At 30.2% G+C, this 23,145-nt stretch overlaps 3 protein-coding genes and 2 non-coding genes across 6 annotated transcripts; 2 read left to right on the plus strand and 3 right to left on the minus strand.

Moving 5' to 3' along the window:
- Positions 1–5,655: 5,655 nt before the first annotated feature.
- On the minus strand, positions 5,656–14,954 carry LOC111426049 (uncharacterized). 2 transcript variants are annotated; one of them, XM_023060395.2, is made up of 3 exons: positions 13,196–14,954; positions 8,401–8,541; positions 5,656–6,941 (listed from the first exon to the last, which is right to left on the minus strand). In XM_023060395.2, the coding sequence occupies exons 1-3, from the start codon at positions 13,200–13,202 to the stop codon at positions 6,526–6,528; spliced, it is 564 nt and encodes a 187-aa protein (XP_022916163.1). In that variant the 5' UTR covers positions 13,203–14,954; the 3' UTR covers positions 5,656–6,525. The 2 variants fall into 2 exon arrangements, with proteins under 2 accessions (XP_022916163.1, XP_022916161.1); XM_023060393.2 differs by lacking the exon at positions 13,196–14,954 and adding an exon at positions 11,119–11,374.
- Positions 7,431–7,502, plus strand: TRNAA-UGC (transfer RNA alanine (anticodon UGC)). Its single transcript has one exon. It is a non-coding gene; the product is annotated as a tRNA-Ala (tRNA).
- Positions 10,111–10,182, minus strand: TRNAA-UGC (transfer RNA alanine (anticodon UGC)). The gene has a single exon. It is a non-coding gene; the product is annotated as a tRNA-Ala (tRNA).
- Positions 14,955–15,015: 61 nt separating the features above from the next.
- LOC111425965 (uncharacterized) lies at positions 15,016–17,073 on the minus strand. Its single transcript, XM_023060270.2, has 5 exons — positions 16,801–17,073; positions 16,087–16,551; positions 15,889–16,028; positions 15,658–15,831; positions 15,016–15,603 (listed from the first exon to the last, which is right to left on the minus strand). Exons 1-5 carry the CDS (start codon positions 16,877–16,879, stop codon positions 15,490–15,492), a joined length of 972 nt encoding a protein of 323 aa, XP_022916038.1. The 5' UTR covers positions 16,880–17,073; the 3' UTR covers positions 15,016–15,489.
- Positions 17,074–17,345: 272 nt separating this feature from the next.
- Positions 17,346–22,946, plus strand: LOC111425972 (Monopolar spindle 1). Its single transcript, XM_023060281.2, has 5 exons — positions 17,346–17,504; positions 17,574–18,677; positions 21,747–21,916; positions 21,972–22,171; positions 22,231–22,946. Exons 1-5 carry the CDS (start codon positions 17,419–17,421, stop codon positions 22,486–22,488), a joined length of 1,818 nt encoding a protein of 605 aa, XP_022916049.2. The 5' UTR covers positions 17,346–17,418; the 3' UTR covers positions 22,489–22,946.
- The last annotated feature ends 199 nt before the right edge of the window (positions 22,947–23,145 follow it).

Consider the following 23,145-nt stretch of genomic DNA (forward strand, 5'->3'; position numbering starts at 1 on the left):
ATTGTTTTAATCGCAATTAAAGCAAATAGTTGTAAAATGTTAGCTATGAGGAATTAAGTTTCTGAGAAAAGAATTTGAGAAAAGATATTAGGAAACAACTAAGAGTTCACTATAAACATCAATCGGTTATAGATTCCACGCTAAAAATTATACATAAAGTATACAGAAACAACTTCATTACGTGGAAATTGAAAATATCACTCAAAAATTACTCAATTTAGTAAAAGAAAAACAAAATAATGATAAAAAAATCGAATATAATAGTCATAAGGTTAAAAACAAGAATGTTAATTTAGTATATAATCGCAGCGAAGTCACTAATGACTCGGGTCGAGGAGTAAAACTAAATAATAATAAACATAATCCCGTTCAATACATACAAATGGATGATTTAAAAGGATTCACCTTTTCAGCACGCTTCACAAATCTAAGCGATTCCCAATTAAATAAGAGCAACATTGATTTGTTTAACTTGGGACACCAATTTTCAACACCATCTTGTTTGAAACCCACTAATTTTGCTATCACTATAGAATGATTCTAGGTCTTGTGTCAGTTCCAGTGTTAGTGCAATACTAGAACTAACACTAGACCGAGAACAAGAAACATTCGGATTTAGCCGCTCAAGATGGCTAAACATAAATATATTTTTATGGCTAAATATATTTTTGTATTTTATTGTATTTTAAATGAAATTCACTGTATAAGAATCATGGGTATTTCATAAAGCCATATTGCTAGCTAACAAACCTGGTAGTTTCAAATCACCACATATCTTCCAATCATGAGTACACTATTTACTTCAGACAGATGGAGCAAGTGATAATGATCCATAAATGTTAATGAGTTTCGCTTTTAACCCAACAGGCCAACCACATAAGTATCAATCTTGTTAACCTCTCATCATCTCTAAAATCAAACAAAATTTTAGCCGGACTTCCATAAGAAAAATGATGACAAAGCTGATTGACCATCGCATCTTAGAACCGTTTCTCGAATAATAGGTATAACTACTACATACACATAGCTTATATCACCATTAGATAACACATACATAACTGTATAGACTAAATCAACCTTTTTAGTAGTTCTTACTTCCTTCCCACTGGGGCTGATGGGAGATTTGTTGAAATTAGTTATCGTCATAAGTCATAATCGAGAGAAGGAAATTTCTTATAAGGACCATCGGCCAATTTCTCCCAAGATGAAAGGAATCGTGATATGTCCTTTAGCAAGTTACGTCCATGAAACTGCGATCCATCAATGAGGATGGGAATTAAAATACGAAAAATGGAACAAACTGATTCAAAAAGTTTATTAAGAAACATATGGCTATAAGCTATTATAAGCTATTGAGGCTATATGATTCAATCATTAATTTTAACCTCCATGTACAACATTTTGGGACTTTTTATTTTGATATCGTCGCGATTAGCAAAAACCTCTCGATCTCACATAATTAATCTAGAGTTATTGGCAATATTTGTTAACTTCAGAACACAATCTCAAATGGTGACTCTTTGCACGATAATAATTGCTCCATATCAATAGCTATCATTTTGATAGACAAAGATCAGGCTAATCCCTCTTATTTAAAATTACACTTCCATTTAGTAAATAGATAATTTTATAAGTTTTTTAAACTTTGAGATATCGTATTTTTTCAGTCCATTTTCGAAAAATGTAATATTTGAAAAAATTCATGTAAATGTGTATTGAACTCACATCTACTACAAAAAAAGATAAATATACACAGCTCCCGGTAAAAGTAGCTATTTATTAAGACATTATACTGCTTATTTTTTTATAATAAAATTTTTTGCAGTAATTGATGTGACTTAAATTATCTGTATTTAATTAACTTATTTTTACATTATGACATGCTTTATAAATGGAACAAAATTAACATGTTACGAAAACCATATCCAATTGAAAATTTGGAATACATTTTAAAAAAGCACCTTCGACCTTTAGTTTATTGAATAAATCAAATTATATAATAATACAGAAAACAAATCGCCTTTAAAAACAGAGGTTGAATTAAAATTTTATTAGTTATATATGTATTTGTAGACCTTGTGGAAGTTTTCTTAGCAAATTTTTCATCGCTTAGTGTTCATAAATGGCATCTTCGAACAACCTTCCATCTCTACATATAAATAAAGAATGATGTCATTTTCGGGTCGTTCCAATGAACTTGGATAACATTTTTCAAATTTTTTTACCGTACCTAATGCAAAATAGATGAATAAACGATGTATTAAAATTTTCTTCATGTTGTAGTTCCAATAGATTAAAAAAAGCAATTCGTCCTTGTGTCTAAGTTTTAGATGATGTGTCTGATTTTATAATTGATAAATCAAATGGAATTAATTTGTCAACTTACGTAACGAGTTTAAGTATTTTCTCACACTCAATCACAAGCCAAATAACAATAATAAATAATTATAATTAAAAACAGAAAAATAAAGCACTTATTTTGGGTTATTTTTTTATTTCTGTACGTCAATAAGTTATATTTAGTGGTTGTCATCGGAAAAAATCGGCGCCAGAAATTTATATTTGGCACTTGATTTTAATTGTTGATCTCGATGGGTACGATGAGAATCACTTGTCTTTGCCCGAAGATAAGTACATTTTACAAAATGATTAATGACGAAATATAAATAAATGACTATAAATCTAAATTTAGATCGAACGAGTACTTTAATAAATTAAATCTGATAAGTATCTAAAAAAAGTACTCGTAATCTAATAAGTTCTTAAAAACAATATTCGTTTTAGCATCAAGGACAACAAGTTAATTTAAGGATAAATGATTAAGTGTACCTTTATTTTAATTAAAAGAAAAAAGTCGATGATAATTGGTATCAATAAACATAAATGAATTTATTTAATTGATTCAATTAGTAAAAACATGCCTATGTAGTACAATTATTTTTCTAATAAAAACGAGACAATCGCTCAATATCAAGTACTACTAAATATAACATAACTGATATTCGCTGAAATATCGCAAAACTACACGTGGAATAGAGAACGACAAGGCTGAAGTGTGGCTATTAGAATTGACATAGAACAGCTCTCATACAATATCGGTTATTAGGCCTGCTTGCATTTTGAGCATGGCACAGAATAAGAATGTTAGGGGGTCATTGTACCGATCGATGCCAAAAATAGCTGAGGTACGGGAAAAATATAGGATAGCCGAATTAAAGAGTCAAAAATTTGATCGTCCTGCCAACAAAGCTCTAACTGTTGAAGATTACTGAATACTTCTCATATCTAATGGTTTCTTTTTATACTCATTGTGGATGTCTCCTTCCCATTTCGCTAGTTAGCAATTAGAAGAATTTATAGGTACTATGTCATGGACACAATCAATCCAATTACTTTCGTCTCTTCTTTTATAAATGGTACAATACATTTCCGTTTTCTGAGAGGTTCTGCAAAAAACTTCATTCATAGAAACTATAGAAATTATATGAATGGAACGTATGTAAGGTAATGAGATAGTCTCCGCCATTTTCTCAGTTTTTAAACTTAATGATGTGACTGCTTCTAATGCAGCAAACAATTCTCGTCACATTTCAATGTTAATTTTAAGAGTATTAGTATTCCAGGTTTATAGTAACTTATGAGAATGGGCTGTTATGTTAGGTCCGGTTTGTTGTGATAAATAGTCATTCATAGTCTTATATCTCATAGGTATGATAATCCAAAAAGTTAAATAAATGCAGTCTCCTGCAAATAATTTTATATTTTGTAGTGAGAAATATGCAACAATAAAAGCATTTGTGTAAAATTGGTAAAAATCCATTAAAAAGTTTCGACTTTTAATATTACAACCAACAATTGTTACATTTGTAAAAAAAATTAACAAATAATGAACATTATTAATAATTTATTCTTTATCATCTTTTACATCTAATCAAATTTTAATAAACCATCACCATTAAGTGGACCTTTAAAAATGAAATCATTGCTACTTAAGATTATTTTTAAGTACTAATTGCTGTGAAACGACAAAAAAAGCAAGTTGTATTAAAATATAATTAAAAGAAGTCTTAGATAATGTCATTGTATCGTTGATTTTTATCAATACATGTGATTTTTTTCCAATTCCATTACATTTTCAAAGTGGTTCTTGAAATCATACGTCATTATTTTATTATTTCAATTATACTTTTTAAAGTGGATCAATTTTCCTTATGAATTAAAAGATTATTTTTTAAAGTAGATCTTAATATCTGTCTATCTATCGCTACAGAAATACATGGAGGCCTACCATATTTATAGTTGATTTTTTGTTGTTTGTTAAGATGATGACCAATGCTATGGACTACTAACTGGTGGAAATAAATTATTATTATTATTATCATTTTATATATTATATTATATTGTGAATAATTTTAACACAACTATTTCAACAGTTTTATATTTATAAACTTACTTATTTTCATGTTATGTCATTTAACTAAAGCGTACTTACAACACGCAATGCGACTCTTCTAGATAAGTCAAACCAACGTTATTCAACATTTCTTACCTTATGGTCATTAAATTTATTGAAGGTCAGTAATGCCTTTCCCAATTTACCAGAAATTCCGCAACGTCTTTGCAATTCTTGTAATTCTACCACCCAATAGTCTTTATTTTCAAATGACTAACCCCGATAAACAAAACTGACCTGGCAAAATCTAACGGGCATTGTGCAACGACCATAACCTTGCCCAATATTCTTTACCGGAAAGTCACTGTCCTGGGTCAAGTAAACTAACCTTACAACATTTTTTGCCTGGATGTTGTTGACCCCAGTAAACAGAACTGACCATATGCAATTTAAATTTAAAAAATTTCGTAAGTCTACGAACAAAATAGTAATTTCAGAACGACATGTGATTCTAGAATTTTGTCTACAAGCTACATCAAACAATCAAATCTGTTGATCATCAACAATTTTCGATAACAAGCTATCCAATGACTAGGCCTTGCTCAAACTGTCTAGTGAAAATGAAAGATATTGTCTGCAGCATAAGATATTAGCTTTACAATAATTACCAAAGGTTTGCACTGATTCTTCATCAAGATTTGTGGGTAAAGCTTTTTCTCAAACATTTTCATTTCCCGGTCTTTACCAGTTCTTTAAGAAACTGGTCGTTGCACCTACAGTATTCTAATCAACTATCGCGGAAGTACTAAGTAATCAGTAATGGGAATACCAGGGCACACAAGACATTATATTGGAGCTTTAAATTGAAAACTTGGGTTAAATCGGTTAAATCCTATCAATAACAATCCCAACCATAGTTTTCAAGGTTATTTCAATAACAACAACAATAACCTCGGGTTGGTATCAACCATATGCTAGTCCGATAAACAGCTAGAATGACAGTCGCTTGTTACCAATCAAAGATTAGTAATCTCGGTTCAATTAAAAACTGTATACTAGGCACTTTATTTGTTATTTTAAAATTCGTGTTGGAATACGTGCATAAATCCACGAATACACCATCTTAAAACAGAATATTACACTTATAATTTGACCCTATTGACCCTCTCATGACATTTAATGTTTCGGTATGCGTGTTGCGTAAAAATATATTCAAAACTTGTACATTGTACTAAGGTAAATAAAAACAAAGAACGTTTTTTTCAGAACATCGTCTTTTAATTACAAAATAAATAACAAACAGTTTTCTACGACCCGTTTACGTAGAATATTTTGTGAATTGCAACCGTGAATAAAAAACACTGTGAAATACATTGCTACTATTGTTTGTACAAAAATACTTTCCTTCTCTTAAAATAGATCTCTTATCGCTAAAATATCACAATATGTACTCGCAATGAATTGATTAAAATCTATTGATTTGAGTCTTAAAATTCATTAAAAATTTATTTTAGATTAAGATAATAATCACGTGGCTTAATCCTAAGTCGGAAATTTTTGGTGATTCAACTCTAATTGATTTTTTTCTCGATATTCTAATCACTCACAAGTTTCTATTACTAAGATAACTTAAGTAGTCGAGCACATAAAAAGAGAATATTATTATTTTATGGCCACTTAATTGTATTGTTGTTTCAAGTTCCCCAAAATTTGTTGGCCTAGTCAAATAACAAAAACTGTGTTAACGTATAAAACATATTTGTTTACTTTTTAGATTCATTTAACTTTTATAATAGAAATTATCATTATTTACATTACATTATTTGTGCAATAAGTTTTATAACGGCAGTATTTTTGTTTGATTAAATGACTAGTTTGTATTTTGTTCTGTAATTACATAAGCTAAAATGCATCTTATTCATTTTAAAACCAACCTGACTTTAATTAATTCATTGCGATTTTAATACTTAATTAGCACATTCATTAAAAAACGCACCACACAAACATATCACAATATATCAATAAAAAAAATAATCACAATCACTCGTATAATCTTCGGAATAGTAATATCTTTTTTGTAAAGTCTTATATGGCACAACCTCCAAATTAAAATTCTTCACTTAATAAATATACTAAGCGTCGGAAACTCGTGGATTTTGACGATTTTCCAAATTTACTTCAGTTTGTAAGTTTTGTTCACTAATCGCGTTATAACTAGGAGGATCTTCTTCTCTTTGTCTCGTAACATTTTCGTCAACCAAGCTTCCGATGGCATGAACGGGGACGACGTAAACATCAAATTCGCTTTTTTCTGATGATCCGGCCGCGTTTAGACTCTCGTAAGAAGGTGGAGCGAAAAGTTCGTAAGAAGGGGGTGGCGATTCTGTACTAAGCGATGGTGAAGGTGACGATAATCCTCTTCGTGATTGTTGTTCTCTGACGTGTTTTCTGCAACACCATTCCGAACAAGACACCACCAGGAAAAATGCTACTAAACCTCCGAATGATGCGATGTACCATACTAATGACCACGAATCAAAACTATCATCTGTAAATAAATGGAAAATGTATTAGTATTAGATATAAAAATAAAAGTTTTAAATTTAAACTTATAAATACTATACTAGAACTATTTTGCTAAATCATTTTTGCATGCCAAGATATTCGTTTTTGAACTTGTTCGAAACTTTTATTAATCTTTCCATTAAAACAAACCGCTTTGAAAAATCTCTGTTTATGAGATATACATGTTTCAAGTTGATCGAAAATTCTAAAAAAAAATATTACATTTCCAGTTTTATAGTGTTGTGTTTAAAAATCTGTGAAAAATCGATTTCTTTTACAATCATTCTGGTTTTTTAGGATTACATCTTTGATGATAAAGATGCATGAATGTAGTAAATGATAATGATCGAGGTGTCTTCTGAAAGTGTCATCATGATCCCTAAAGTCTAAGAGGTAGCTACACGATTGGATTTCACAATACTGCTACATTTCTGGGTTTCAGTGAAAAATTCTGCAAATTTATATCATCCGTGGGGATGTAGCTCAGTGGTAGAGCGTTCGCTTTGCATGTGAAAGGCCCCGGGTTCGATACCCGGCATCTCCAGAGGCTCTTTTTTATTGTATCTCTTCGTATCCTCATATCTTAATTAAAAATTCGCGGATAAAAACTTTAAATGTAACAAATACATTTTTTTTCGCTTACTAATCGAAAAAATGTATTTTCGTTTAAAAATATAAAAAGATATCTTAATGACCAAGTTTTTTTAATTTAATTTGCGGTCGAAACGTGAAAACCTCCTTTTATTGTTCTTTCGAAATCCAAAAGAAAAAAACTTACCATAATATCTGCGAAGGTCTCGAATTGTTTCAAGGTTCTTTAAAATTGTTAACGGTCACGCATCTGCTAATCAATTATTTCTCTTTGTTTAATTCTTTTATTTTATTAACCAAATAAGTTAAAGTAAATCAAATTTAAAGAAAATTCTTATATTTTAAACAGTGGATTGAATTTGGTTTTGATATCATCGATAAAATCGAAACTATAAGGTTGAGCGTTTAATTTTTTTTAATTAACAACGGCCGTTGATTAAATTCACAAAACCGGTTGTCGTTTAAAAACAGAAATTATTAATTCAGGAAAGGTCCAATCGACGGCGTAAATTCCAAATGCCATATAACAGCAAAGCAAAAATCCTGCGATGCGTTTTAAGGAGAAAAAAACACGACGAAATAATTAATTAAAATGAAAAAAAAACATCGTAATAATCTCTGACGACAATAACGTTCTATACATATGGATATATTACATTATAATTGATTATATCGAATGGTGCGTATGACGTATTCAATAAACCTTTATTGGTTTATTAAAGAGCATTATCCCGTCACAGAAATTATTACATAAACAGTAAAAATTAATTGTAGTCGTTATTGTTACTGATAACAACCAACGTAGTATTTTTTGTTTGTTTAATTTCCAAAATAAAAGAAAGCAGCCTTACCTAATTCTTCGGAGGATGTATCATCTTCATCCGACCTATCAGGTCTTGACATATTTTCATCTGAATTCCAGTCCAAATTGTAGTTAAAACTATTCATAAAAGTATCTCCAAGCACTATGATGTCTTTGTTGACGTGATCATCTGTAACAAGTTAAGTTACATTTGAAAATGTTTTAAACAAGTAATTTAAGATAACGTGTGAGGTGCTAAACCTCCACTTCTTATTCCAATAAGATCATTTTATTGAAATAACAGGAGAAGCAAATACCATTACATGTTAAAAAATAATGTTTTTGCATAAAATGTTCATTAGTATTGTATTTATATTTTTACAACTGTTTAGTAAATAAACTTGGATTTGTTTGTGAGTTGAGTTGAGGGGGGCCCATAATTGTTTTGTTGTTTATTTGGGGGAGATAAGCTAACCCACTTATAAATGCTCCAAATTAAAAACATGGTCATGCGTTTTGCTATAGGATGTCAATTTTCAAGGAGGATAAGGATAAGATTAGTGGGAAAAACCTGTTTGTGGGGTCGATTATTGTTGGATTGTATGGGATTAGGTTGGGGCCACACGGCTTAGATTGTTGCTTTTATTTGATGTCGGTGAGGTTTTTCTTGGACAACCTGCTTCGTTCAGTAATGCTGCTGTATATGATTGTTGGCCGAGCCTGGTTGTAAAGTTATGTTGTTCTATTATTTTTCCAACAGTTGTAAAGATTACGAAAAGGGGGAAGATTGATTTGTAGCTTGTGGACTTGGTGCTGTGGACGCTTACGAAATGATTCACCAGTAGGTCAGCTTTCGCTTCGAAGCCGGTATTTTGGGTCCTTATTTGATTTTAGAGTAGGCCCCTATTTTTTGACAAAATAATATAATACTGCACAAGTTACATCTTTGATAACCATGTCTGGTGGGCTACCTCTATGGGGTTTGGTTGATGACAAAATTCTCCATTAATTGGCTAAAATACCAAAAACACATTTAACTCACTTCCCCATTTGACTTAGATGATAGTTCAATATTCCTTTTGTCACCTAAATGGGCGTATCCAAAACATCGTATTGTTTCTTGGCTTTAGCATTTTCAAACCGATATCATTTAGTTTGTGCGAAAGTCTCATTGTTATCAAGGAATCACATTCTTTCGTATATGCAAAAATAAACCAGTGTTCTACAAATCAACAATGGTAAGTAAATCAAATGAAAAATAATTCTTGTTATGAAAATACAACGAGCCACTATGTTTTGGTTTCGCCACTTTTAATCTAATCTAAGATACCTAGACTACAATGCATGTATGAAAGAACAAGGCGGTTTTAGGATGTCTACAAAATTATTACCAAATACTTCTAAAAAGCATGGACTTAGACTAGCGCAGACAGTTGTTATTCGATTGTAGCTTTATCCTGGATTTGCTGTCATCACGTTTGAAGATCTAATCACTATGTCCAATATGACGATAATACAGTTTTATTTCTTCAGAGGTTTACTGAATCTGATTCTGAGAAACGAATAGCCCCAATATTCAGACTTATTATGCTGACAACTTATGGACTACGCTGAATCATTGCAAATTCGTAATTATTGAGAACTAAAACAAATTATTTGTATGTACTTTGAGCTGATTTTGATCCTCACTGAGTCATGATGAGGTCTACTGCCTTTTGATCCTATTAGAAGAGGATGATGATCAATAAAAAAGAGAATTTGGAGATGCCGGGGATCGAACCCGGGGCCTTTCACATGCAAAGCGAACGCTCTACCACTGAGCTACATCCCCAAGATTGTTTGCAAAACTTTTAATTTTCTGGTCTTGTTATATAAAAATGAAATTACCAATACAAAATAATACTTAAAAAGGAATGAACTTACTTTCAACCTTGAGTTTTTGAGTGAATTTAATTATTAAATGTTACCATAACAAAAGTGTTTTGAAAAGATAACAAAGCCAATTGCTTTCAATATTTTATAGATGATCGTGATATTGATTGTTTTGTAAGCCGTAATGAATTATCGAAAAAAAAATAATTGCAATGAATAGGATATACGTGCACGTTATGATTCAATGGAAATCCCATTTTACTATCTACAAGGGGACATACTTTTTTCTTTACTTACTCAAATTAATAAGCAAAGATATCATTTCCTGTAATCATTAAGAAAATGTTTGATGATTTATTTGTGATTGTTAATATTTTCTTAGTGACTATTTTACATAGGGATTACAATTCATTGGTAATTTAATTACCAATTCAAGTAGATGTTTTTCTATTTACCCAGAAATGCAATTCTTCACCAGCAAAAACATTTTCTAAGAAAACAAAAAACTATTTTGCATTTACACTTTATTTTTTAATATAATAATTTTATGTTGTGATGAAAACGTAGTTTGAACGACACAAACATTTTTAATTTCTGAATAAGGTCGGCGTATAGAACACGTTTTAAAGTACACCGGGAATAAATTAAAAAATAAGTCGGTAACACAATGGAAACGAGTATTTGTTTTTAAAAACTTTTCGTTGTTTAAATGTAAACCTCACAGGACTTGTTTAAACTTCGATTATGTCGCGATTATCATCGTTTGTGTATAAAAATTTCAACAATTCTAATAATCATGTTCTTTCTTCTTCATTTTTGTAATAATCTTAAACCGGAAGTTAGTAGCCGAAAGTAATCGTGTTTCAAAATATTTGAAAATAAATAAATTTCTTACCATCAACTTGAACAACGCTCATACTGAAGACTTGAAAAGCATACAATAAAAGAACGGCAAACACTTTAAAAAACATGTTGAATTATTTATTGAAAGGATAAAGGAAGGAAACTTTAAACTTCACTTTAACCGTAACTTTTTATACAGGTAGGTTTTGTGCTTTAGCTGTCAGTAAATTTAGAAAAGTTAACACGAAGTGAATTGGTAGGTTTTGAACGTAAATGTCGTCTCCGTTCTGTTACCTGGTTGATTATAAATAACCGTTATCGGTAGAGTACGAAAACTCCTGGTTCAGAGAGTTACCCCTTCTACCAAATTTAGCGATCAGATAAAATAAAACAACCGGAGGTTACAAGTTGCAAACTTGTGACGATATTCTAGAGAAGGTATGGTTTTATCAACCATTCTCGCAGCTGTTTTTTAACGCTAAACATAAAATTTTAATAAGTGCGTCAACGTGGGATAAACATTATTTATACAAAAGATTATTAATCTTTGAAGGTCTTTAAATAAATCTTTACGACTTACATAGAACAATTATTAATAATTACAAAAATCGATTTATTTAATGTTGCGTAATCTTTTCTATATTGAGAATAAAAAGTAATGAACTTTTTACTCTAAAGCAAAAGGTGTTACTTAACACTAATAAAGAAATTAACATAAATCATTGGAATAAAATTAACCCATTTGCTAATATTAGAACGAAACTTCATAAATAATTATGAAATAATCTCTATGGTAATTAAAAGTCATCGTAAAAAGTAATTGTTAAAGATAACTTTGGGATGAATTAATAGATTTTAATTATGAATGTATTAACCCTTAGATAATAATTAAATCGATGTGGTTTACGGAGACTTAAATAAGGTAAAATTAATAAAAAATAAATTTTTTGCACTCGGAAATAAAAAATGATCCAATTTTAAATGTTGCACACAACACCAACATCATTCAAAAATAACTTCGATTATCAAAAAGATAAAGAATCTCATCAAATCGGATTGAAAATAACACACGGTACCAATTTACAATCATTTATATTTATTATTCAATCAATTTATTTTATAAAATTCTTTGAAAATAGAACCCACTTATTTAAAATAGTTTGTAGGATGAGAAAAGGCGTATATACCGTAGGTTACGTTTTAATCCGGGGGACGATAAGAAAAAAGAATAGAAGATAAATTTCCTTTTTTATTAAGGTTTAACGCACTTTAAGAAGTCATTGTTTCATATCATAATGCAGCACAAAGTTATAACAACATTATGTAGATGCGTCAATAATTTTATCGACTTTAAAAAGATTAAGTTGAAAGTATTAAGTTATATTTATGGATTTGTTATCTTTTAAATCTATTGATTCTTGGAATTAGAATTTTTGGGTAAACGTAAATAAATTTTTTATCAGAAAATTTAGTTGTCTACAACTTTTATTTTATGATTAATAGAATTATTACGGTTGCACAAAGAGATGTCTTAAGATTTCATATCTTCCAGTGCTATAATGTGAATGATACCACTAACAGTATTGGTTTTCTGACTAATAAAAAAATGTGAATGTTTGTAATAATCTTTTCTTATTTGTAAGAATGATAAAAGAATATATAAATGCATAAGGCATTGCTTTTCTTGCTCCTGGCAAAGTAGTGTATTCAGGAATGCATAAACTGCATTAATTTATCATTTGGTGTAATCGATATGAACTAAATGCATGCCCATCGCTTTGTTTGCCGTCCTTCCACTTCAATTCTTATAAATTTGGTATGTGCTTCTGCCATTGATTACAGCACAATAAAATAATACTTCCTACAATTAAAAACATCCTACAAGTTTGGCAGGATTTGTCACGAGTGTGTTTACGAGAACGTAAACATTCTAAAAAATCACAACCTTCACAAAATTAGTCGGATGAAAGATTAAAGAGCTGGCAAGAGCTTGCAGGTCGAAATACAATGCCTAGTATATCATGCTTACGTCACACGACGTCGTTACTGGTACACCTCTTGCTTCTCGTACACACAGCGCGTTCATCTATACTGTCTTCTCCACAACAATTAAATTCAATGATACACACCTTTCATCCAAATGAAAACTTGTTCTCTGCTAATCACTCAACAGCGATAAATTTTCTTCACATCTTTTCTTGTTTTACGAGGTTGGGGAAAATCTGCTAACACACATCCGGCCTGACGGTTTTGAGCGATCGGATAGTGTGGGGTTGGTATCATGATTGGATCTCCGACCCACTAAAAACCCCTTTCCTCGTCTTCTCCGGAACCACCAGCACATCTTCTCTCGTTCATCCCCTTCTTTCTCTTACATAGCGGTCTCGGACAGAAAAAAGGATATACATTTTTTGATCTATTACATTTCGGTTATCTATTACCTGGAGGGGGGATTGAGACCCTCCTCTCTTTCCTCTTGTGTACCCATGACTGTCTATTTCTATTTTCCTTACCGCTTTCCTCCAGCACTAGCATCCCATAGTCTTCTTCCTCCCATCATTCGGCCAAACCCAGCTAAATCCAACCCAACCCAACAAAATCCAACCAAACCCAATCCCCATTCAAACGTAATGGTAAAAAGAAATAAATAAAATTTGTAAGTTTATCTGTCTAAACAGATATTAATCTTTTATTTTACCTTATTGTAGAGAAAAAAAATTGCACTGAGGCAATAGTTTTGGAGTTACTAATTCTAATATTATATCAAATGTTAGTATCGATATTTTTTACGCAAATGAGCTGGTTGACTTAATTTTAACAAAGCCACTTTCCAGAAAGATATGTTTTCATACCAACACAATCGACATCTTGCAAACCTCAACTCCAGTATCGATGCTATGCTTGATGCATCACGATATAATACCAACCTTACAAGTTTCAGGATAATTATTACTTCGAAAAATTTGTTGTAGTGGTGTAAGCAACTTCTTTTGAATGGCCATCGCAATCAGGGCTGACCTGAATCAACAAGTTGTCCTGTAACTGACGGACTTCTTCTTGTCTATCTTTATTAACATCAATTCACGATGGTCCCACGTTGATACAATTCATAGGTACCTCTGACTTTTTATAGAAATCCTCCACGTTGAAATTTTTTGTGTTTAAAGTCTCGATTTTGTTTGGTAAGGTTGTTCCATACTGGATTAAATGTTAACATTTGTTTTCAATATTCCAGGTTAACTTTTAAGTGATTCTACAGCTTAAGAACTGTCCAGGTGTTAGATTCAACATTTTTCTCATTATTCTGACGTGTTGATATGGTCTTCCTGATGGATATCTTATTAAGGCTCAAAGTCTGATTGACATTGTGATGAATCATTTAGAGTGAGAGGCATCTTTGCTGTCTTAACGCATTTAGGTTGTGATGTTTAAATCTCTTAATTCAATTTTTGACAAAGTATCCACATTTCTATTGAATTTATCCTTATTATAAACGATCTCTAAGTACTATTAACTAATGATAATGATAAAGTAATGATTTTTAGAGCCCTATGTTGAAAGGCAATAAGTTTTTAAAGGTTTTGATTATATTATTCGTTTTAGAATTCGTATAACAATATTATTTTTCTCCAGATTAATCTTACATCTCCATTCTCTCAAATAAACTCACTGATAACATAGCACAGGTATGTATATTATAAAAACTGACAAATCATCAATGTCTTTACAATATCGTGTTAATATTTCTGTTTACTTATTTAGTATGACATTTAATTTTCTAAGGAGTCTTATTATACAATGAATGATAATATGCTTTGTTTCAAGTAACATCGACCCTGAACTCTGATTACATGAATAACAATAATAAATACGTTCTTTACAAGACGTAACATAATCAATTTAGGAATATTTTAGATTTTAAAGTTTGGAGAATTTGTAATTAAAATAATTTGGCGTATTGGCACGATATATTTACAACAAAATATACAATTACAATATATTTACAAAAAATATTCGAAAATTACATGGACTATTCCTAATTATTCTTGTTGTAAAGGCATTTATGGAAATATAAATTTAATACTAATACTGTTACATAGCAAAATATATTTATGAATATTCTTGGAGCTTAACAATTAATGATAAAAAGATATTCCCCCAAAAAACACTAAAGCTACGTCTAAAATTCTTTTTACGGTACAATCACATTGCAATCAATTCTATTTAATTTAATACCTTTTACGTAATTTTGGAATGAAAAATTATTCAAATAATAATTTATATTCCTATTTTTAACATACTCTACAAAATTCTAAGTTTTTTCTTTGTAAAAACATCACAAAAATATTGTTATTAATATTTTAGTACTCAAATGTTAATAAAAGAAATAAAATACAAATAAATAAGTAAGAAGTCAAGTGATTTATCTATCAGGAAATAAACTCTCATAAGATGGAGGTAAATCCTTTACTACATTTCTATCATCAGTTTGTTCTTGGGATTGAGATGGTTGTTCATTCATTTCTATAACTCTTGGCTAAAACCATAATAAAGTTTTTTATTACAACATAATTTAAAAGAAGAAACTTACCGTTTGAGCCTCTGAAGACTGTTGAGGTTGTGACCAATCTTCAGACCAACAAAGTTTTTTATACTTTCTGCACAAATAAATACAAATAACGAAAACGACAAAAGAAATTACTAAGGAAGACATAGAGCTTATTATCACTTTACTACCAATTGATAATTTGTCGTTGTATGTACTCTATAAGTTATACAAAAAAAAATTTTATTCTTGACATTGTTTACACTATTTAAATACCTGTATTCTACATCCACCCTCATCTACACATCCTGCATATGGACAATTTATAATTCTGTCATTGAAATACCAAGGTTTTATACACACATCCCCATCATCAAGACATGGTTCATATTGGCCAAACATTCTGTATTGGCATTCTAAATTAAAAAAAAAAAAGTATCAAATTAAGTAAATACAAAAAAATTGAAATCTCACTTTTATACAAAGTAAAAACAATATTAATCGTAGTTGGAGTTAATTCTCTAGAAATATCCAATTCAGAAATAAAAATATCAACAATCAAATATGCATTTATATCGTTCAAAAACGTATTTTCATCAACAGGCTCTACAGATGATTCCTCATTGACAAACATTGGATCCATTTTCCATTTAGCATTCAACATTCCACAATATTTTCGACTTACAACTCCATTCTCCGAAATGAACGTCACATAGTCTATACATTGTCCTGAGCTCTCATTTCGCCGTAAACCTAGTTCTTGAATTACCGCGATTATTCCATTTCCTTTAGTTGTCGTTTTTACTTTAATGGTACAATGAAAATTATGTTTTGGGCGTTTGTTTAATAGTTGTGCTGCTGTATATTTCGATTCATCCAATTTTATTTTTCCTTGTTTTAACTCAGCTGCTGAACACAAATTTGGGTCTTCCAAATAATCTAATAAAAATAAATAATGGAAATATTTACAAAAAAAGTGAGGTTAATTTTTTGGCAGCAAACGTCAAATAAATGTCAAAGCAAATATTTATCATTAATCAATAATAAAAAGATTAAATATAAATTCTTATCCAGAATACAAACAGCTTGTAATCTATTCAACAAATCTGTTCGCATCTTTAATTGATAACCAATTGTTAAACAAAGGTTATGAACCAGGATCAACAATAAAATAATAGAACTACTTACAATGTTTATAATTATCATCGTTTCCTTGGCAAACACAAATAACTATGGTTAAATAAACGAGCCATCCTATCTCTTTCATGTTTTCATTTGTATAATAAACAGAAAAATCTTTGCAATCACATTTCCAAATGAAAATGTTTAAGACCTGTTTTTTTATGAATCACTCGATACGCAATGGTTTGAAGAAAAACAAATGAAGGGGGGAGATTCTAAGAACTCAAATTTGCTTTATAAGTTTTATAAATGTTCATTATATATAGAAACACATTAATGTTGAAGTTTCATCACAAAAGTGGTAAATAAAAATAATAAATAAAAATATTTACTTAAATTCTTTATCAAAACTAACTTCACACATCTGGTTTTGGTATATTTTTCTGTCAATGACACCCAACATATCTGATTAAATTTAAGCACATTCCTAAAATGATAAATTAAAATCAACAAACTATTTTACTTTCAACAAAGAATATTAAAATAAAATTATTTATTTAAAACTGGTACATTTATATTTATAAGGTTGGTACGAAATGTAACGATTGTTCCGTTCAAATAAATGTCAAGTTTTTATGTCAACCGACTTTTTTATTTAGTAAATCTTTTTCGCATGTAATAAAAATGAATGGAAACTTAAATAATATACAAAATGGAGATAAAATTTTAAAAGATATCACACTAATTCCCAATAGTAACGATAATCAGGCGTAAGTATTGGGTTCAATTTCTTTGTAAGCAATTAATTCAATTTTTATATTATTATAATATTATTTTAGAATTGCTATGCCTTTAAGTGCATTTCAACAGGAACTTGAAGAAGCTGCTAATGAGCCTTTATTCAATAATGTACAAGGTGATGAAAAATTGGCTGATTGTTCGTACACATCAGAAATAGATGCAGCCGATGAATTAGATGTAGCTAATACTTCTTTTTGTGAAGACGATAATTTATCATCAAGTTCAAATACTCCCATAAAACCTCAATTTTTAACGCCTTTAATAAATAAGCCTAATAAATATGTTGGATTCACTCCAAAATTAACAGAAATCCACGAAAATGTAAAATCTACCAATTTTATGCAAACACCAAATAATATTTTACTTGGTTTAGATAAAAAACCGATTTTAAAGAATTTTATGACTTGTTCACGATTAAAAGATTTACGTAACGTACCTAGCGATGATCTAAAATTAAGTAGAAAATTGAATATGTCTGTTGATGGGATTATTGAAAGAGCTGATCAAATATCGTTTAAACATTTACATGATGAAAAAAGGATACCGTTGAATAAAGCGGAATTAGTTGAACCTTTTAAAACGCCAAAAAGCGAATACAGGGCGGGTCAGAATTTGATTCAACACGCAGGGGTTGTATATTCCTCTCAAAAATCTGATAAAGAAAATGTTTTAAATCAATTAACAAGTGTACCGAAATTATCAATAAAAAATTCATTACAAAGTGAGAAGAAGTTTCTTGCCTCGTTAAAGGATGAAAAAATAACAAAAAATATACCAGACACAAAACCTGTTCTAAAAGTAACTTCAAATGTGGTAAATCAAAATAGTCAAAGAGAAAATCACCAAAATGAAAATTCAAAAAAAGAAAATTTGAATAAAATTTGTACAGTTTCAACAAATAACAACCTACAGCAATTTGATGAAATCATTGTAAATAATATAAAATATCTGGTTTTAAATGAATTGGGTAAAGGTGGATCATCTGTGGTGTACCTTTGTTATAACATGGATAAGAAAGTTCATAGAGCAATTAAAAAAGTTAATTTAAGAGGAGATAAGTTGTGTGTAGAGGGATATATTAATGAAGTCAGAATGATACATAAGTTACAAAATTGTGATAGAATAATCAAAATGTATTCATAGTAAGTATATTTATATTGTTAAATGGAATTAGTTCTTAAGTACTAAGGGTACAGAGATAGTTAAAATTTTTCTAATCCCTTTGTATAAACTCTTCATACCCACAAAAGCTCATCATTTTATATCTCGATTTTATTTAGGATATTTATTTATGTAGAACTTTTTTAAAATGTATCTGAACACACAGAATTTTTACTTTTCAATAACAAAAATTTAGGGTGTCAAATGTGTGGAATATAACCAATAACTTCGCCATTTGTGGTTTTAAAGAAAAATGTTTCAAATGCAAGTTTCTTTATTAACCATGGCGCATTTTTTGGCGATATTTGTATTGTTTTTGGTTTTGTTGGTATGGCAACCATTGTTATTTTAAATGGGATGCATATATTTTTTTTGTATACTTTAATAGAGGATAAATCTCTCTATGCGATGAATATATCAAATCATATGGTTGTATAAAAAAACATCGAGAAGAAATGTGTTTTTTGAATGTATTAAATCAGGTAATTACAAACAAAGTAGGCACCGAATTAACACCGTTGACAGCTTTAAATGTCAAAAAAATTACATGTTTTCGGATAGCGAACCGGAATTGGTATTATTTCGTCGTATTTCGAAAAATACTGAGAATTCTAACGAATAAATTGATTTAGATTGCGCTCGTGTATTCTGCGAGGTTGATCTTAACAATCCAACATCGGATATTTTCGTTTATTTTTTACTGACTACCTATCAAAGTGTCGCACAAGAAACCAACAAAGATGCAGAATAAATCAAAGCTAATTCAATAGCAAAAGACTACTCATGTTTGAAGGGTTGGACAGCAACATCCGCTGAAATTTTAGTTTTTGCCATTATAATAATTCAAGGCATAGTAAAAAAAAACCAATGTGGAGTGGTATTGGACAAAGTGACAGTGTAGGAACCCCAATTTTCGTCTTATTCAAGATTTACGCTCTTGAGAAACTTCATTCATTTTGAAGAAATGACATCCATAGAAGAATGTCCAGATCTAAAGTTGAAAAAAATTTAGCCAATTTACCATTACCTGAATATGCGTTTCGCCGAAATGCTTACACCAGAAAGAGATATTTCTATAAACGAAAGCTTACTGCTTTATAAGGGACGACTAAGCTGGATTCCAAACACGCTTGATTTGGAATAAAAAGTTTCTTACTTTGTGAATCGAGCTCTGGACATACATATATGGAAAATTATCATATACACAGGGAAAAACACTTTATTGCTAACCGAATATAACGATTTGCCTAAAAGTACACAAATTGCTATGACTCTTATAAAAGATTTGTTAGGAAAAGGAGATTGTCTAACTACTCATAATTTTTATACGTCTCCTCAACTAACAGATCTATTGATAACACATAAAACAGATACATACGGGACATTGAGGTTGGGGCGTAAGGATGTTCCTGCAAATTTGAAATCACTAAATTAGGAAAGGTGTGTACCGGTCGCGCCAATCAACACTTCACAGATTACCCAATTTTAAGAAAGAGGAATAGTATATTGTTTTATATGGAAGAGAAGCAGTGCTTTTTATGGCGTGGTCTGTCGCTTAGCGACGAACGCAGTGAGTCGCTAATGACAGATGAGCCGTTAAAATTGTGGCGTGTCCGACAGTTTGCCGGACGAACGAAGTGAGTCCGGCAATGACGGACCAGCCACAAACGAATCTGCTTCTCTTCCGAATAAAACATAGTATTTTTTCTTCAAACGTTGCAAATAATACGGCGCTAAAGTGAAATGTTCTTCAACGTTATGGCGCTAAAGTGAAATTTACTTTAGCGCCATAACGCTGAAGTACTTTTTTGCTATGTTGATCTTAGCAACCGTCGTTATGCAACAATGACTTACTTCTACCGCGAGTAAACACGACAACAAAGTTGTCATTTAATGACGTTTGAAGAAAAAATGTTTTACATGAAGATTTTTCTTCATTCATTGAATCAATCTATTTGGAACTGTCATGTGCTTTATAAAAAAAATGGGGGCGGCAATTTACATGCACAGTTTCGGGTGGATCTGGCAGAGGCACTAATTGAACAAAATAAAATTAAAACTGCATCAACTAGTTCAGCTAGAGGACAGCCAGGAACAACACCAAATCTACTATGACTGTCGGACCGCCATTTCCCGGATTTTGTGCCCCCAACGAAAAATGAACAAAAATCTACTATCTATTTTCTAAAAAGGACGAACTAGGGAAGAAAGTCAGGAGAGAAAGAAACAAGATACTGCTGTAAGGAATGTGATGTTGGACTTTGTGGAGTCAAAATATATCATACCCAGAAATATTTTTAATAAATTCCGTTTACGCAAGCTTTTTTCTTTTTCTTTATGTTTATCTTGAAAAAATCATCACATTTGTTATTTTCAACAAAAATCTGACCAAAATAATCAATAAAGAAAATAGATAATTTTATGAGCATACTTTCGAAAATTTATCATTCAGTTAAGGGGTTAAGTTGCGTTCAGTGTATGTGGTTTTATATTTATACCAAGGACGGTAGAATCTAAGAGGACTGCTACATCCCGGGAACAAGTCGAAGGTCCGTTCGTGACGTCACGCATAAACACTAGCACTAGAACGAGAAACATACGAGTTTAGCCGTACGTATCTTAAGACGGCTAAAACCCGACTGTTTAGACTGATTTAGTATTAGTTCTACTTTTAGTTCAAGAAAAATATACAATAATCTAGCGCTCTGCTCTTCGCTCCCTAAGGAGATACGCCATTATTTTCGCCATTGAATTATATTTTGAAATCTCAAAGTTAAGTAATACGAGTTGAATATAGCTTTATGTACAAAAATAAATTGCATTGCAAATTACTTCACCAACTTATCTATTATGTTAATCGAAGTATTTGATACTAAAATAATTTTAAAATTTTTAGGAAATTCCATAGTATATTAAATGTTGGTGAAATTATTTTCAGAGTGCAAAGATATTTTCCTCTATTTATATGTTAAAAGTAAAGACTAATATTTCGAAAAATCTACTGTTAAAAAACATTCAGAAAAAGATTAACATTTTTTTTTATTTTTAAGTGAAATTATAAAATCAGAAAAAGTCCTGTATATAGTTATGGAATCAGGCGACCAGGATTTATCAAGTATACTAAAAGATTTATGTTCAAATACAACACATTTACCTATTTACATATTGATATATTATTGGATGGAAATGTTATTTGCTGTTAAACAAATTCACGAAAATGGTATGTTTTAAAAAAATTCTTGTGGCTTATTTTATTTCATTACTTTTTCTTTCAGGAATTATACATTCCGATTTAAAACCTGCAAATTTCCTCGCCGTTCGAGGTAAATTAAAATTAATAGACTTTGGAATCGCATCGACTGTTGAGCATGATATGACATCAGTAGTAAAGAATGTACAAATCGGTTCGTTTAATTATATTAGTCCGGAAGCTTTACACAATAACAGTCGAGACACACAAAAAGCCGAATTTAAGGTATTAAAAAAATATGATAAAAATGATTTTTTAATTGTAGGAGTATTATTTTTTTGTAGATTAGTTATAAATCAGATGTTTGGTCATTGGGTTGCATTTTATATCAATTTGTCTATGGCAAAACTCCTTTTCAACACATTGGTAATATGTACGCGAAATTGGGTGCAATATTAGATCCTGACCAGAAAATTAATTATCCTGAAGCTAATTGGGTCCCATCAAAAATTATTTCAACCATAAAAGACTGTCTTAAATACGACATGAAATCAAGACCTTCGATTGATGAATTAATTAATCAATATGATATTCATGTTTAATAACTTTTTATGATTTCTTTTAAGTATGTAATAGTACAAATATTTAACTTTTTTTGATGATTGTGTCAATACTTTAATAATATAATTGTATACATTTTTATTGTTTGTTGAAATTTAAATGATTATATATAGAAACAAAATATTAAACATAGATGTCTTGTAACATGTGCATATATTATGTACTGTATGTATGTGTACCATCATATGAAAAATTATTGTATAATTTAATTTAATTTAATTGGTTAATTAAATCAATTCTAAACAGTTCTGAATAAGTTTAAAACAAGTTTAATATAATATAAATAAGTTTAGGTTATTAATTTTTTATTTTAATGATTTTTTAGTCGGTATTATATACTTAATGTATAAATAATGACCAAGTTTGTCATAATTTGTTAGGTAATGTGGAGTCGATAATGACAATGACTCAATACATTGTATTAAATTGATCCATTTTCCCTTGATGCTTTCATTATTAACGTTATAACGATGTTGTACAGATCATCACGGTGTCTTTGCTCAACGTCGACTCCTACATCAATACTTTGTAAGCTATTTGGCGTAAACCCAATAAGCACTAAACACGAAAATGGTTTGTGTGTGTATTTTTCTTCAAAGCCGGCTTTAATTTACAGTTATTTCATATTGATTTTGTTA

The sequence above is a fragment of the Onthophagus taurus genome, chromosome 2 (assembly GCF_036711975.1).
Source record: "Onthophagus taurus isolate NC chromosome 2, IU_Otau_3.0, whole genome shotgun sequence".
Classification (NCBI taxonomy): Eukaryota; Metazoa; Arthropoda; class Insecta; order Coleoptera; family Scarabaeidae; genus Onthophagus; species Onthophagus taurus.

Bases quoted from the DNA above. Each gene is read 5' to 3' on its own strand.
- LOC111426049 (XM_023060393.2), bottom strand. From the start codon at position 11,194: ATGTTTTTTAAAGTGTTTGCCGTTCTTTTATTGTATGCTTTTCAAGTC. The intron at 8,542-11,118 runs GTAAGAAATTTA...AACTTGTTACAG, and splicing joins GAGCGTTGTTCAAGTTGATG to ATGATCACGTCAACAAAGAC. The intron at 6,942-8,400 runs GTAAGGCTGCTT...ATTTATTTACAG, and splicing joins TACATCCTCCGAAGAATTAG to ATGATAGTTTTGATTCGTGG.
- LOC111425965 (XM_023060270.2), bottom strand. From the start codon at position 16,879: ATGAAAGAGATAGGATGGCTCGTTTATTTAACCATAGTTATTTGTGTT. The intron at 16,552-16,800 runs GTAAGTAGTTCT...TATTTTTATTAG, and splicing joins CGATGATAATTATAAACATT to ATTATTTGGAAGACCCAAAT. The intron at 16,029-16,086 runs GTGAGATTTCAA...TTTTTAATTTAG, and splicing joins TGTTTTTACTTTGTATAAAA to AATGCCAATACAGAATGTTT.
- LOC111425972 (XM_023060281.2), top strand. From the start codon at position 17,419: ATGAATGGAAACTTAAATAATATACAAAATGGAGATAAAATTTTAAAA. The intron at 17,505-17,573 runs GTAAGTATTGGG...ATATTATTTTAG, and splicing joins AATAGTAACGATAATCAGGC to AATTGCTATGCCTTTAAGTG. The intron at 22,172-22,230 runs GTATTAAAAAAA...ATTTTTTTGTAG, and splicing joins CACAAAAAGCCGAATTTAAG to ATTAGTTATAAATCAGATGT.